A 17,029-nucleotide genomic window follows, 5' to 3' on the forward strand; every position below is an offset into this window, starting at 1 on the left:
TGGGGAAAAAATAGATTGTTGGCTTTTTTGCTGCACTCATGAAAGCCACTACTCCTCTTATCTGGACTCCACTTTCCCCTCCCCTTCATCTAGAACTATTTCTTTCTTTTTTCTTAACATTTCATAAGGGGTAGAGAGAACCAGAACAAGCGTGTTTTTCAATTTTTGGCCCCTAGATTACCAGCTTTCCTCCTATGAGATAACCAATTACCTGTTTCTTAAATATTCTTTCCACAGATATTGTATGCGTGTGTGTGTGTGTGTGTGTGTGTGTGTGTGTGTGTGTGTATGTATGTGTAGTGTGTATTCTAAACAGCAACAAAAATATTTTATAATACACTTTACTGTTTTCAGTTTAAATCCTGGACATTACTGGGTGCAGTGGCATGCATATGTAGTTCCAGGTACTTGGGAGGCTGAGGCAGAAGGATCACTGGAGCCCAGGAGTTCCAGGCCAGCCTGAGCAATTACAGAAACCTAATCTTGGCAAAAGAAAAAAGTCTTGGAAATCATTCCCTGTCAGCATTTTTAATGGCTGTATAGTATTTCATAGTACAGTATTTCCACTTGGGTAGTTGTATAACCATGTTCGATTTGGTGGTATGACCAAAAGTCACCCTTTTGTAAAAAAATTTCTTATTTCAGCTGAGAGAAGACCAGATGAGGAATGGCTAGTGATGTTGTTCTCTATAAATGGGGATGTACTTACTTATTTTTGTTAAGATACATGCATACACACATACATACAACTACATTATTTTTATATTTGAATTGATTACAATTTCTATTGTGATTGAATTAGAAAAACATTATGGATTCTACTTTTTTTTTTTTAAATAAAGGCAGATACTGAGCTGTCTCAAAGTAAGTTGTTAAATAGGTAGATTGGATAAACCAGCATATTTTTTAGAAAGCATTTTTGGTAGTAATTGGACATAGTAACTTTATTTATTTACTTTTTTTTATATTGCATTGAGGATTGTACCCAGTGCCTCCCATATGCTAGGCAAGCACGCTACCACTGAGCCACAACCCCAGCCTCTAAAACATCATATTATATGGAAAACGACAAGGATTTGTTGGTGGTACAGAAACCACCCACATCCATTGAAGAGAAAAGTCAATAATGTTCAGACTGGCTCTGAGCCAAGAGGAAAATACAAATGTTGTTTTTACTAATATTAGATGAAGAGGCAGCATTAAACTTACTCTAGCTTTTTTCAAACTGTAATCTCTTCTCATCCCCAACACACATCCAATTGGAACTGGATACTTTTTTTATGAATTTTCTATCACCACAAGTGTTTAAATAAATTCAGGAAGGACTTTCTGAATTAAGAATTTAAAGTGACCTCTGATGTCCTTCTCATTCCAACCATTTAGATTGCAGAAATGAGAACAAGGCAGCTGGTCCTTTCCAGGACACTTGATAAGTGTTGTTTAATTGTCACTGGGCATTAGTGCCCATACTGAATGCCTCTATTTATCCCCAGGATGGGCTGTAAAACCACTTGCAAATGCAAAATAAATAAATAAATAAATAAAATAAAAGCATTTTTTAAAAAAATGAAAACCCTACAGCAGATTAGTTTGTTACTTGGTTACTGACAACATCCTACTTTTGTTTCCCCTTTTGGTGAAGGGAATGGGAAAAAACCTAGCACCCACTGGGAGGTGGCAAGGAAACCCAGAAGTCTCTGCATTCACAAGTGTGTCCACCTATTCATAGGTAGTTTTTTTTTTTTTTTTCCTTAAACATTGAAGACTATGGGGAGCAGAGATTTTTCTATGCAAGAAAAATGTGGTGTAAGCCAAACTCATTCACTTAATAATTGTCTTGCCTTGACACCTTCTAAATCCCTCACCTCTGTAGTCATTAATAATGCTTAAGGATCCTGCTATTTGAGACACTAAGGCATCTCATGCAGTCCTTTTAAAAAGGTAGGATAATTTGATGGTTAGCTTAGCCACACTAGGCTGTGCTGTGCTGACTGTGTACGTACTTTAAAATTCTAGTAATACTTAAAATCTGAAAAACAGAATTTAGTCCATTGTATTCAGTTTGGAGAAGCCACTTTCTAATGTGTAAAATTCCCATTTAAAATACTTATATTTATAGGAATTCTGAAGAACAGCTTATAAGATTCAGAGAGCTAAGGTATCTAATGCTATTTTATTTTAGATGTTTTCTAAGTTGCCAATTAGCAAAAAATCAGCAATAATCTCTCCCTTATTTTTCCCTGTGATAGTATTAGAATGTGCTGAGCCATTGCCCCTTGCTTGCCAGGTCTATCTTGTGATATCATATGAAAAAACAGGCTTGAGTTAGTATCTATTTGAGCATAGAATTTTCTAGTAAATATAGAGTTTTTCCTGGGTTCTGATCATAGAAAGGATTAAGTGGGGTCATTATACTTATATGTAGTTCATTTGAGTTAATTTTAGGCCTGGTTTTAAGCTAGTCTGTATGCCACATTATGTGATCTTGGAAATACATCCTATTTAAAACTCAGTTTCTTCTTCTGGCAAATGAAGGTAATAATGTGCCTATTTAATGGTGCTGTAAAATTTGTGTGAGCTAATAAATAATAAAGTACTTAGTATTGTGCCAGGCACATAGTAACATTCAGTATAAATAAATCATGTTGCTGTTAATGCTTTATTATTGGCACTTCAAAATGCTTGAAAAAAATAGTAATGAAGTTACATGGAAAAATGGGAAAAACAAGAAAAAGGCCACCTGAATTAAGATGATTGTTTCTAATGGAGAAATAAATTAAAAATTACTTAAGACCCTATTGAGAATTACTAATGCTTCTTTGATCTTTGACTTTCCTGAACAGAATTGTCTATGTTCCAAGTACTATGTACTAAGTACTCCTTGTAGGAATAACATTTTAATCTTATTAAATTTATATTCTAATAAATTGAAATAATGAGTCCAACTATCATCCTCACATTTAATTTCCATGGAACCCTGAAGCTTTTGTTACAGATTTTTGCTTGTTTGTTCTGAATTTTGTTTTTGGATAAATTCTGAAAACAACCTGAGCTGAACTGAAGAAATGATGATGATAAACAGCATTGTCAAAAATTTAGATCTATGTCAAAGAAATTAGATAAGAATAATGGGAGAGATTATTAAATAAAACCATATTTTAAAATATAAGAGCAAGTTAACTCAAGTCTGGTAGGAAATCAGAATTATAAATTGAACAGTCATTCATTTGGTTCACTTATCTATTTATTCAGCTGTTTGTTGAATACCACGCAGGAAAAGTTTTCCTGAATGATTATTTTTAGTACTTTAGGTTTTATTTCTTTAAGCATTTTATTTTGATTAGGTATTTTAATAGACTTAAAAAATGATGAATGGATAAAAAAATATGCTTTAAGGAAAACTAAAGAAGATAAAGAAAAGCTAAAGCCTAAAACGATGATGGAGTCAAGTAAGAGCCACATCGTCACCAGCTGCTTGTTTGTATTTCACCTTAAGTGTAAGGAACTAAAAATGTCTATATCTCTGGTAGTGTGCCTGCCTGGCATGTTCAAGGCACTGGATTCGATTCTCAGCACTGCATATAAATAAATAAAATAAAGGTCCATTGACAACTAAAAAATATTAAAAAAGAAAAGTCTACAGCTGTGTTGTCTAATATGGTAGCCACTAGACTCATATGATTATTTAAATTTAATTAACAATTATTAAAATGAAAAGTTTAATTTTTTCAATTGCATTAGTCATATTTCAGGTACTTAGAAGCCACATGTGACTAGTGGCTACATTATTGGAAAGTGCAAAGAACATTTCCATTATCACAGAAAATTTTCTGGGACAATATAATGCAAGCCAAATATATAATTTTAAAAATATATTAATCACACTTTAAGATAAGAAATTAATTTTAAAAGGTAAAATTAATGTCAGCATATTATTTAATCTGGTAACATATCCAAAGTAATATCTTTTCAACATTAATTATTATAAAATTATTTGCTTTCCTCTTTTTATCATAAGTTTTCGAAACCCACTATATATTTTATACTTAGCAATATAGTACAATTCAGATTATCCATATTTCAGGTGTTCACTAGCCATGTGTGACTGGTGTCATGTTGCACAGTATACTTCTAGAGGACTGCTAACCTAAGTTGACATGTCATAGACACAACTACTTGATAGTATTGAATTCCTTCATGTGTGTCTACCAACATATTATAAACAAATACACTGAAGTTAGGAAGTTAGGATATTTAATGACCACTTGATTAAAGGGAATAACCATCCTAGAAATGAAAATGCAAGCTGTGTTTAATGTATCAGACATAAGAAGTAAGGACTTTTGTTAATGCCAATCTCTTCCTTGGTATTATGTGAATCAGAGATATTTCTGATTTGTATTTTATTTTATTCTGTTGCAGTACTCCTGCATGCTAGGCAAATGCTGTATTACTGAGCTACATCCCAAGCCCTCAGAGATATTTCTGGATAGCAATATGATGTTTACAAGTTTTATCATAAAAGCTGATGGGTGCCTTTCTCTTCTCATTTTAGAAAAACATGTTAGCATTTGGCATTGGTGACGAAGCTTTCCTTAATTGAAACTATCCCAGAAAAAACAGGCATCTGGTGGACACCATTTATTTAGTTTTATATTTCAAAATTATTCACAGATAACTCATAAAAGAATAAAGGTATACTGTCTTTAGAAATTTTAATAAGGATTTAATCATAATAAGCCCCAAATTTTATTCCATGTTTTTCTTGTTTAGAACGAATTATATTTAAATTGGTCAGTGTCCTTTGAATCCAACTGGCTGCTTCTCATGAACTTGGACTATATCTATTTTGTAATTTCAGATTTAAAATGTATCTCTAATGGATTCTAGTTTACCATTAAGCCTGTTTTTCTGGTACTTGCATCTTTAAAATGTGTTGATATTTTCAAAAAACATTTATGGCTCAATTTTGCTGAAGTGATGTCTATCTTTTTTACCCCATAATTTTAACATGTTTTCATTTTTAGATTTATAAATGCTATAAATCCTATATACTTCTAATCACCTTTGTTTATACACCTGCCTTCAACATTTTGATCAAGTGCATTTTAGCACACAGAGAACATAAAAGATGGATGAATACTGCATATGTCCTTCAAGCGTAATGGGATAGTACTGTTTTTAGTTATATAATGCTGTATAAAAAGTCACTTCTGTTGAATGATTAATGGGATGAGCATACCATACTTCCTTTTGTCCTTAAAATTATATTACTCACTTTTCAGTTCCTGATTTTGAGAAAACTCATTAAGGATATTGTTAGTTGAAGATTCAAAGTCTGTGACTATGTGCTTACGTGCAATTTTACTATCATTTAAGTCCAGAGTGCTGTTTTCGTGTCTTCATATTCTTCTAGCTCATCTAATAATTGTGAAACATATTCTGGTCATTTTTTTCATTATGGAAATGTATTTGTTTCATATTGTTACTATAACAAATCATACAAGATCAGCAGTTTGAAACAATACACATTTATGGTATTTCTTATATTCTGTAGTTCCAAATTCTGACAGGTCTTACTGGTTAAGGTCAAGATACTGGCAGAGCTGTGTTCCTTTCTGGAAACTTTGTGAAAGAGTTTCTTTGCCTTTTTCACCTTCTAGAGATGTCTGCATTTCTTGACTGGTGTCCCCCTTCTTCCATCTTTAAAACCAGCAAGATAGTCATCTCTGTTCACTCTGCTGCCACCATTATATCTTATTATATTCTCTCTCCTCTCTCTTTCACTATTAAGGACCTTAGTGATGACTTGGGGCCATCCCACATAATCTAGGATAATCTCCCTATTTTAAGGTCTTCTGATTATCAACCTTAATTCTATCTGCATTCTTAATTCCTATTTGCCAGGAAACCTAATATATTCACACGTTCCAAGAATTATGACTTGAATATCTGCAGGTGCTATTATTCTGCCTAACATAGGCAGAAAATGGGGGGGAAAGGAAAAAACCCTCACATCTCAAGTATGTTGAATGAAAGCTAAAAAAATTGAAAAACTACTTTTTTTAATCTTCATGAATGATGTACATTACAGAATTAAGTGAAAAATGATGTAATAATGAAGGTTATCTGATTGTTGCATCATCCTATGCAGTTCCATTATTCTATAATTAACAAATCATGATGCAGTAATGCCTACAGTGAAATAAACTGTGTCAAGATAAGGGAAAATAAGATCACTGTTTTATATTGTTTCTTAGCTTTCTACAAAGATACAATTAATCTATTTGACAATTGCAAAATAGAATGCATTTTTATTAGAATTATATCAACTTCCCCCTCCCTCCTTCCCTCCCTTCTTTCCTTTGAGAAGGAAGGAGTCATGACATTCATCCTTGCAGTATCAAAACAGCATCTTCCCACTTGCTTCAGATGCATGGCCTATACCTACTGGACAACACCATTTGGATGTTTCACAGGCCTTCTAGCTGAACGAGGCCTAAACTCATCATCATCTGTATTCATTTTCCTCCACTAGTTCCAACCAAATCAGCAAGATCATATATTTATTTTTTTGATGTGCGTGTATTCTACATATATCAGTGTTTTTGATTGATTGATTTTCTAGTCTTTGTGTCTTCAAACTGCTGTTAGGCATCCAACAAAATTATTAAAAGTTCTCCTTAACTCTGACATCTATTACCCTCATGATTAATTATATTCTAACTCCTGTTAATTCTCTCATATTTCAGTTGTATTCATCCGTTTCTGTCCATTCCCACTTCCTCTGCCATTTTAGCCTCTTTGCCATCTCTTGCTTGGGTTATTGTACTAACTTCTTAACCAGTTTTATTATTACATTGAGTCCTGTTTCCCCTGTCTACTCTCTGGTTTTCTGCAGAAGAAAATATTATGGTGCTATTCCAGTTTTAAAAACTCTTCTGAGGATTTCCATTGCCCTTAGGATAAAAGCCTAAACATTTTAACACCATCTGAAGGTCACCTTTGATGCATGTCTTTCCTTTTTTACTTCATGTCCACCACGTGCACATGGACACACACACAACCTAACAATGGATGTTGCAACTATTCTGAATTATTCCCTATAACGTACCCGGCCTGTTCATCTGCAGTCCTCTTTCCTGTGTTTGTCCCTTTGTCCAGAATACTCTTCTTCTTCCTCTTTAGCCACACACTATATAGATCTTAGTTGAAAGTACTTCCTAGGGGCTTATAATCCCATCTATTCAGGAAGCTGAGGCTGGAGGATCCCAAATTTGAGGATAGCCTGGGAAAATTAGCAAGACCCTGTCTCAAAATAAAAAGGGCTAAAAGATATATAGCTTAGTGGTAGATTGCTCCTAGGTTAAATCCCCGGTACCTAAAGAAATTAATAAAATAGAAAAAGGCCTGGGGATGTAGCTTAGTGTTAAGAGCACTTGGCATAGCATGTATGAGGCCATGGTCTTAATTCCAAATACCACCCCCCCCCAAAAAAAAAAATGCTGCATGTGGGAAGTTTCTCTTGAATATGTCTGGGGTGCCCATTCTGTATTTCTACCCCTTCACCCCCACTTCCCTACACTTCAGAGTAGGTATGAAACTCAACTATTAGCACTTTTTAATTACCTGTCTGCCTCAGGGATTTTGTTAATTCCCACAGCAGGAACCCTTTGTCTTGTTCAGTATGGAAACCTCCAAACTAGCACAGTGGTAGGCACAAAGTAAGTACTTTGAAAATGGAGATTGAATGACTGAATGTCTATGAATCTCTAATAGAGTACAGAAAGAATATGGGAACATAATTTATTGAATCAGCTAATACATATAAAATATTAATTAACTCATTGGACTGTGCCTTGTACATATCAACTGTGTTAGCTTTTGTTGCATTGTGAAGACAGGAATGTAGGTGATTTTTTTTTTTCTTTTGTGCTCTACTTTGGAAAGTAAAGAAAAAGCTGATTTAATACTTCCAAATGGATATGTTCTTAAACATTAAGGTAATATCATGATTTGACACTTTCTCATCTGCAGTATCATATTTATATTCAAAAACCGAAATGTTTTTAAAGCTATCAATGCAATGAAGAAGTCTGTTGTCTTCAGGCACTTTGTGCTTTACAACCTCCAGAAGGGATGATGATTACTGAGACAGCACTTAGGCATTGTCTCCAGGGACTGACATTAGACTTCTCACTACAGAAATCTTCACATAAAAAGATAACCTTACTTGAGAAAATTCAATTTTGGATTTAAATTTATATTACAAATTTAAGATTACATACACCTTTGAAAGGAAATTTTACTAGATGTTGGCACCCAGATTCTGCCCAAATTGTATCATTTTTAGTCTTATATTTTTAAAGCTATTTCTGATTCAATACTGATCAAAAGATCTTTCATACATTATGTTGAAAGTAGTTTTCTAGCTAAGTGTGGTGGTGCATGCCTAAAATCCCAGTGTTTGGGGAGACTGAGGCAGGAGGTTCACAAGTTTGAGACTAGCCTTGGCAATTTAGGGATCCCCTATATCAGAATAAAAAAAATAAAAGACTGAGACTTTTTATTGTTTTATAGTTTTATAAACTACCATATATAAATTTAGAACTTCTGTGTTAAGAGTGCCCCTGGGTTCAATAATAGATTGCTCCTGGGTTTTCAATCCCTAGCACCAATAAATAAATAAGTATATAATAAATAAAATTATTTAAGTATTTAAAATAATTTAAACATTTATAAATACATAATAAAGTAAAATACTTTATTCTTATCCAGTTTCATATAGGGAGAGTTTTGTACATAAGATTTTCTTTTTTTTATTTGTTATTTTTAGATATAAATGACATTATGGTGTATCTTGACATATTATACATAGATGGGGTGCATTGCATTACAATTTTGATCCAATTCTTGTGGTTGAACATGATGTGGAATCATACTGGTCATGTATTCCATATATGAGTGTTGGAAAGTTATGTCCGATTCATTCAACTGTCTTTCCTATTCCTTTCACCACTCTCTTCCTTTCATTCCCCTTTGTCTAATCCAGTGAATTTCTATAATTTTCCTCTCTAAACTCTTTTGTTATGGGTTAGTATCCATATATCAGAGAGAACATTCGGCCTTTGGATTTTTGGGACTGGCATGATATTCTCCAGTTCCATCCATTTACCAGCAAATGCCATAATTTCATTCTCCTTTATGTCTGGGTAATATTCCACTGTGTGTGTATATATATGTCACATTTTCTTTATCCATTCATCTGTTGAAGGGTGCCTGGGTTCGTTCAATAGCTTGGCTGTTGTGAATTGAGTTGCTATAAACATTAATGTAGCTGTGCCACTGGAGAATGTTGATTTTAAGTCCTTTGGGTATAAGCCAAGGAGTGGGATAACTGGGTCAAATGGTGGTTCCAGTCCAAGTTTTCAAGATTTTCATTTGTAAAGGATATGTTATGAATTTGGATGATTTGGAAATTTACCTTGCCATGAGCTTTAATAAGCAGAACCTCCTAAATATGTTTCACTTAATTTGACATTCCTAATTTAAAGACAAAAGCCACTGTGGTGTTGGTGTAGTCTTGGAAATATTGTTTATGACTTGTGTGCAAAATTTCTACATTATATCCAGATAAATCTTTGCCTTTTGTAATGTGGGAAAAAATAAGCATTTAAGCAATACTGGTTAAGGAAAGAAAGCTACTGATAAGTTACAGATAAGTGCTATATCTAAAGATAGTTGTGAAAAAAGTTCATTTAAAAAAATCACAAGGGAGATATCTATAAACAGTGGTTCTAGTCAGAGACATGAAATAATGGGGATTTTTTAAAAACTTGGGATCTTTTGAAACTCATTTCTCAATGAATGCTTTATATCTAACTGGATAACTGTATTTGCAAAATAATATGTTGTGTAAAACTCACTAAGTGCAGAGAAAAATGTAAAAGATGAAGTGGCTGTCTAATATTTCTTGTTTCACGCAGAGTTGTTGCTTGATAAGTACTTATCTTTGGCTTAATTAAGGAAGCTTATAATTAAATATTATAATATGTTTAAATATTAAAAAATAGGGATTGGAGTTGTGGCTCAGTGGTAGAGTGATCACCTAGTATGCACAAGGCACTGGGTTCGATCCTCAGCACCACATAAATGTAAAATAAAGATATTGTGCCCACCTAAAACTTAAGAATAAATATTTTAAAAAATATTCAGACGTACCATAAATTGACTTAAAACACAATTAATTTCAATTCATTATTTTGGTATTGCTTTTACATAGTTTTTTAACATAATTTTTACATTATTATAAATTTTTTTCAAATAGTAAACTGGAAATTTTATTTTACTAGTATCTAATTGCAATATGAACGATTATTTTTGCCTGTTATAATAGATTAAACTTTCTATTATAGATGTTTTTAATCCAAATTTTATTATATCCAAAGAATGGCTTTAAAAATGCTTTATTATGTAGTATTAAGTAGTTTCTTTGAGAGAAATGAAGGTTGTACAAAAGAAAAACACAGAATTTCACATTCTTGATATGTTATAGAGAAAAGATCTTGAGTACACATTCCTTTAAGCCTTAGAATAACTTAACACTTTCTCCACATTGTTACTGTTACTCTTTACTGATACTTATTTTCACTGCCTTATATTTAATTGAATGAAATTTTATTTTCATAGTGTTTAATGGCAACTAAATAAATTTTTGGTAGAGTCAATTGTACATTTTCTTTAACAGTTAACATAAAATTGAAAGATGTAAGCATTTTAATTGTAAGAATTGTTTCAGAATACCATTTTACAAATCAGTTTGCAGAATTAGCAACATCACTATTATATGAATATATGCTAATGTAGGATGAAAGAAGAATCCTCATTAAAAATCTGGTTCCTAAACAAATGACAAAAACCTTATAAACAGCTTGAGGCTTCGGGTCAGTCACGATTACTCCAGAAGAGATTTGGACAAGTGTGAAAATATATAGGCTATGCCTTTAGTGTGATCAGAACACATAAATACTATCTTCCATCAGTTTCCTAATAATGGCATTTTTATTAATATTAGGGAAAACATCTTTTTCCCCACAGTTTTATTGGTGCATTATAATTGTATGTAATGGTGGGAATTGTTACATTTTCATGTATACACACAATATAACAATATAATTTAGCCAATATCATTCTCCATAATTTCCCCTTTCCCTTCTCCTCTCCCTCTTCCTTATTTCTTTCCTCTACTAATCTCCCTTCAGTTTTCATGAGACTGACCCCCGCCCACAACTTTCTTTTCCTTTTTCCTTTCTAGCTTCCACATGTGGGAGAAAACATGTGACTCTTGACCTTCTGAATTTGGCTTATTTCACTTAACATACTGGTCTCAAGTTCCAGCATTCTTTTTTTGACTAAAAAGGTAGACTTTTGATACAGTCATTGTATTTGCTTTCCAGAAAAGGACTGAAGTTTAGTCAGCTAAGATATTTTTTTTTCTTTGTTGTTTTTAGATGACAGTAGAATTTATTTATACTGTACATGCACGGAGTACAACCCGGTCCAATTAGGATCCCTTTCTTGTCTTTATACATAATGTGGAGTTATATTGGTCTTGTATTCATATATGAGCAAAGGAAAGTTATGTCTGATTCATTCTGCTGTCTTTAGGATATTTTCTTTAGGCAGCATTCACGATGCTATTATCTGTCTCCTAAGTAGGTATAACAAGATGACAGTAAGGGTAAGGTGGTACAGAGGAATCCTCCTCCTTGTTTATCACCACTACCAAACATGGCAGTTCTCTTAAAGAAGGGTTTAGCCAATTTAGTCAATTCTGGATTAACTTTGTGTATACATTTCCTTTGAGTATTGCACATGCTTTTATTTGGGAGATAATCTTAACATTTTGATGTGGCATTGGAAGTAGAAAAATTAACATGTAGGAAAAGAGAGGAATTCCAGAGTGAAAGTTAATGGACTTTTTGATAGCCATGTGACTGCTCCTTAGTGTTTCCACTGAAAGTGAATTGCCTTTGGAGTTGTAGTAAGTTTGTACTTGAAGGATATGAAGGAATTTCCCTTGGATTGTTGTGGCCTGTATGCCTGGCTTATCTGCACAGGAGCATTTATAGTTGGGAAAGAAGATATTCAATGAAGTTAAATCTAACAGGCTGGCTCGGGAATGAAATTAAATGGTGGGAGTGCTAACATTATATGAACAAGAAAAGCAATAGGAGCTAATTCTGTGTGACTGTGAAGGAGAATAGTACATATCACACATGTTATCATGCACATTAAATTATTTGAATTCAAATCATTTCTTGCATCCTTTGACCTTGTTCCTATTCCATATTTTTTTTTGCCGAGTGTAGTTAGGTTGCTGTGGGTACACATCTATGCTATAGTGCTTTTGTTCTGGTAAAGTCCTTCTAATGAGTTTTTTACACACTTAACAAATCTCAGTCATTTTTGGTTGTTTACAATTTAAACAACCAAAAAATTGTTGTTACTTTTGTAAAAAAATTTTTGTTGTAAAAAAATTTTTGTTACTTATTATAGGTATGTAGCTCATGGAGATTTCTAAAGTTTCCTGTCTGTGTTTTGAAAATCCTGAGTAATTTATGTTCCTCAGTAACTGGAAGGATAATGCATAACTCAAGGAATGAGGGAAATCTTGATTATGTAAAGTTATAAAAGATATTAAGGAATTTTTTTTTCCTTTTGGTCTACAGCTTCTTTGTGAGACTGATGTCGTGTTTTACAATCTGAAATGGAAATGGCTGATTACTTGATAGCAAGCAGATTAGAGGTAGCACAGCCTAGAATTGGATCAGTCAGTGTCAGAAGAAAGGGCCAGAATAGTCCAGGAAGATGGCTACAAGCAAAAGCACACTGTAATGTGGAAAGGATAGTAGGATTGATTCTGACCTAGCTATAAGACAGAGTAGCAAGTGGCCAACTGTGGGTAGAATATGGTGCCAAACTTAAGTTGATAATCCTGAAAAGACAGATACCAAAGATGTTAGTGCAATTTAAAAGGTAAGATACTGGAATGGGAATCTAACAGAAAACCATTTGAAATTTCTGGGGAATCAAGAGTTGACTTGAGAATGAAATATTAGAAGTTACGGTACCATTACTAGCTTATTTAAGAGAAAGGGGATCCTTTGATGCCATCAGGTTGGGATCCACCACCTCTGTCATGTACTGAGAAGATATATTAAGCCTGGACATCAGTGTCTAGAAACAATTTCCCTTTGACTCCGTAAGTATTTAATTCCCCTAGAATATGCCCTTTCCCTACTAGAAATGCTTCTGAGAATCTACATTCTTTCTTACCTTTACCTCAGATGTTCTGTCTCTCTTATCTCAAATATCATTTATTTCTACAAAGTGAACAATAGTCAACTTATTCTGCCTTTTATTAGTGTGCATGTCTTTTGTTGAACACGTACTATGTGCAAGGCACAGTTTATGTAATGTTGTTAATAATTTAGAACTATTAAAAATTTTATTGATATAATTACAAATTATATTTCTGTTTCCAATTTTTAAATTTCAGATTTTACAAAATGTTGCAAGGACTCTGGAATCCTCATGGTAGTAAAATGCCAGAAAGAAAATTCTGCATTGAAAGAATGTCTAACTGCTTAGTAAGTAGTTACTTCAGTGTTTTTAGTAAGTAGTTACTTCAGTGTTTGTGTGTGTGTGTGTGTGTGTGTGTGTGTGTGTGTGTAAGAGTGTGTTACTTAACTCATTACAGGTAATACATTCTGTACCTCCCCTAACCAAATTCTTCACCTTTTTGGCTGAATCTAAAATTGTAGTATGTTGAAAATTTATTCCAAAAGGAAAAAACCTTGCATATTTGTTAAACGATTTTTTCAAGTTGTCTGTCAACATTGTGTCTGATTAAAAATGTCAGCAAACAAAAATATATAACTTAGCATAACATCTAACAAATCTCTTTTTGTCAACAGGTTGATTTATAGAATTCAGTATAGACTGATTTTTTTTATTTCATCTAGCAGGAAGAAACTGAATTTAGAATATCTTTATATTGTGATTTATATAATTTTAACTTATAGAATTATAATAAATCACATGAAAAACACAAAATTTAGATTTTTTTAATCAATTTTTAAATAGCATTTTAATGTTATATTCACCAATATCTCATTGTAGTTCCTTTAGACCTGAAGTGAAAATATGCATGCAGGTGCTTTCTGTTTTATCTCTGTTTTATTATCCACATTATTGACAGATAATATTTAAGAATATATTAGAAAGTACTATTGATAGTTGTGAGATCTTAATTTTGGCAAGCTCTTATTTACTTTTATACTCTGCTTTTCAAGCCTCTGAACTATATGTATATGTCAGTATGGCTTGATCTTTCTTAGGGGACTAAATAAAATAATAATGATCTGAATCCCATATTTTTAAAATAACAAATTACATGTACATAAACTTACAGGTTTAGAATGCTATAGATGAGACTGTAAAGATGATCTAAACTCATCTGTACATTTATAGATGAGGAAACACTTAATATTCATTTTTTCTCAAGTTAATATCAATAGCAGCTTTTTACATCTGGGCCAGAAACAGTACTAAGCCCTTTATTGTAAAAGAATTCATTCTCTGATGTATTGTTCTTCCAATTTTGTTGCTGGTGCATCTAAGAGATATTTAATAAATAATCACTTAAACTTCATGTGTCTGAACTTGTTTTATATATTGATGAAGAATTTTTTACCTCTAGTTCAGTCATCATAATAATTACCTTGACACATTATCCCACCCTCCAAATGGACTGGTTCTAGAGCAGAGTAGACAGGAACACAGACTGCAGAGAGGGCAGCCTGAGGCATCCTGAGCTCAGCTTCTGAATCAGTGAGTTTAGCTAACCTTGTAAACTTGGACAAGATCCCTCACTGTGAGAAGGGATGCCTCTCCTGGAGTGATTGTGAAATACTCTATATGAACACATTTACCCCGGTGCCTAGTGTACTAGGTACTCAGTAAATGTTAGCTCTTATTGATCTGTACTTGTTATTAGATTGGTATTTATTTTGTTACCTGAATATTAATCATGGGAATTTTATTTCACATCTGCTAAAAACAGGAAATAATAGGTTCCAGTGGATCTGGGGAAGGGGTCTAGAGAGAGGCAACTGCTTCTGTTGGTTTAGAAGAGAGAGAAGCAGTGAAAGAAACAAAGGATGTAAATGGAAAGTTATTAAGAGAAATTTTACTTTAGATCCAGAATACTCAAGAAATATTGTGTCATCTTTGAGTAAGAAATTCTCTGCTTTGTTAATTACTATTTGACATTCCATGAATGTAACCACTATTCTTAATGACATCTTGAAATGTTAATGGTTTGTGCTCCTTTATTTCTACCTCATCTTCATTTATTCCTTGACACACTGTGATCTGATTTCTGCCCTGACTCTACGGAAATCTTATTCCTAAAAACTCAAACAAATAGTGCTCTTGGACTTGACCTTTCTCTAGCAATCACTTCTATTGTTTGGATCTTTTGATTCTCAAATATTTCTTTGTACTTCCCAATCTTTTTTTCCCTTAACCTACTGCTTAGAGTCCATATTTCCCTGGGTTCTCCTCTCATTTTTAATTCTGAGGAAGTTCAGTTTGTACCCATGGATTAAATCACTTATAATGAAATTTTTCTGCTTTCTTCAGATAACAAACTGAACCTGACTCCCTTTCGCTCTACCCACATCATGGGTCTTTGTAAATTAGAGAGTTGTCTGCTAACTCTAATTGGTGAGTTCCTGTGTCTCACCAAATCTAATTTTTCCTTTTCATTTTTACAGCTGCTCATTTGGCCTAGGCCCTCATTCATTCTTGCCTGGATTACTCCTGATTCTAACCTTGCTGCTGCCTTTTAGCCTATCTGCAATATGCTGTCAGATTCATCCAAAGACACAAAATTTTCTGTTCATCATGTTCTGTTGCCTTCAGGATAGATTTTAATTTCTTTGTGTGGTATAAGTGGACCATAATTATTTGGCCTTGAACATTCCATGCTTGTATCAGGCCTTTTCTGCTATGTGTAAGCCACTGTAGTGGTAGCAGTCACCTTGCATTCTTCATGCATCCCAGCTTTTCCTCATCTGTGTGCCATTTATATGGATTTCTGTTGGTCCTACATAATTCATCTTAAGCATTTCTTCATGACTTCTTCCTCATGTTTCTGTGGTATCCTGGGTTGTATCTGTCACAACAGTTTTTACACTTAATTGTAGTTCAGTCTTCACTTGTCTGCCCTGTAATATCATAGGTTCTTTGAGGATAGGAGCTGTGCTTCTCATTGCTCAAATCTGTGATAGTACCCTGTATAAAAGAATCTTTATATTAATATGTACAGTTAAAAATAGAATCTTTAGGTCTATGTTTTCATTAATTTGATAACTTAATGTTCACACTGAATTTGTGACCAATATATAAAAGTTTACTTAGAAGTAAAAGTCTGCTTCTGAAGATTGAACCTGATGTACTAGATATCTGAATATCATTGTTTACTGCTTATAATTAAAATTGAGATTTTCATTTCCTTCTTGTAGCTACAATGATCCAGCTTTTTATGAAGAATGCAAAATGGAATACCTGAAGGAAAGGGAAGAATTCAGAAAAACTGGAATTCCTACTAAGAAAAGGCTACAGAGGCTACCTACAAGCATGTAGACAAATATTAAAATGACAGGAATCTCATATTCACAAAAGTCTTTTATAATATAAATCATCTGAAATAATGGACTCGAATGTGTTTGCTTTATTCTAATTATGAAAATAATAATTTATAAGAAATAAAGATCATTATTTCAAAGTTGATTTATTAAATATGGGATGGGAGTAAATACTGGAATGAAATATGGTTTTCCTGATCATTCTGAATTTTTCACAAGCTTTTCCACAATTATAGTTCTATGAACAGTGCTAATGATATCCAGAGTTCCACATGGACTTTACCTTCTTCCATCGTATAGGGAAAAAGCTAATC

General features: G+C 33.2%; 1 protein-coding gene across 1 annotated transcript in view; it reads left to right on the plus strand.

The window, feature by feature from the left end:
- The window catches only part of Cmc1 (C-X9-C motif containing 1), a 68,564-nt gene extending 51,779 nt beyond the window's left edge, over positions 1-16,785 (plus strand). The window contains exons 3-4 of the mRNA XM_076843063.1: positions 13,562-13,652; positions 16,593-16,785. Of these exons, the coding sequence (XP_076699178.1) occupies positions 13,562-13,652; positions 16,593-16,713 (212 nt within the window). The 3' untranslated portion in view covers positions 16,714-16,785. The remainder of the gene's footprint in view (positions 1-13,561; positions 13,653-16,592) is intronic.
- Positions 16,786-17,029: the final 244 nt, after the last annotated feature.

This window comes from Callospermophilus lateralis, chromosome 1, assembly GCF_048772815.1.
Source record: "Callospermophilus lateralis isolate mCalLat2 chromosome 1, mCalLat2.hap1, whole genome shotgun sequence".
In the NCBI taxonomy this organism is placed as follows: domain Eukaryota; kingdom Metazoa; phylum Chordata; class Mammalia; order Rodentia; family Sciuridae; genus Callospermophilus; species Callospermophilus lateralis.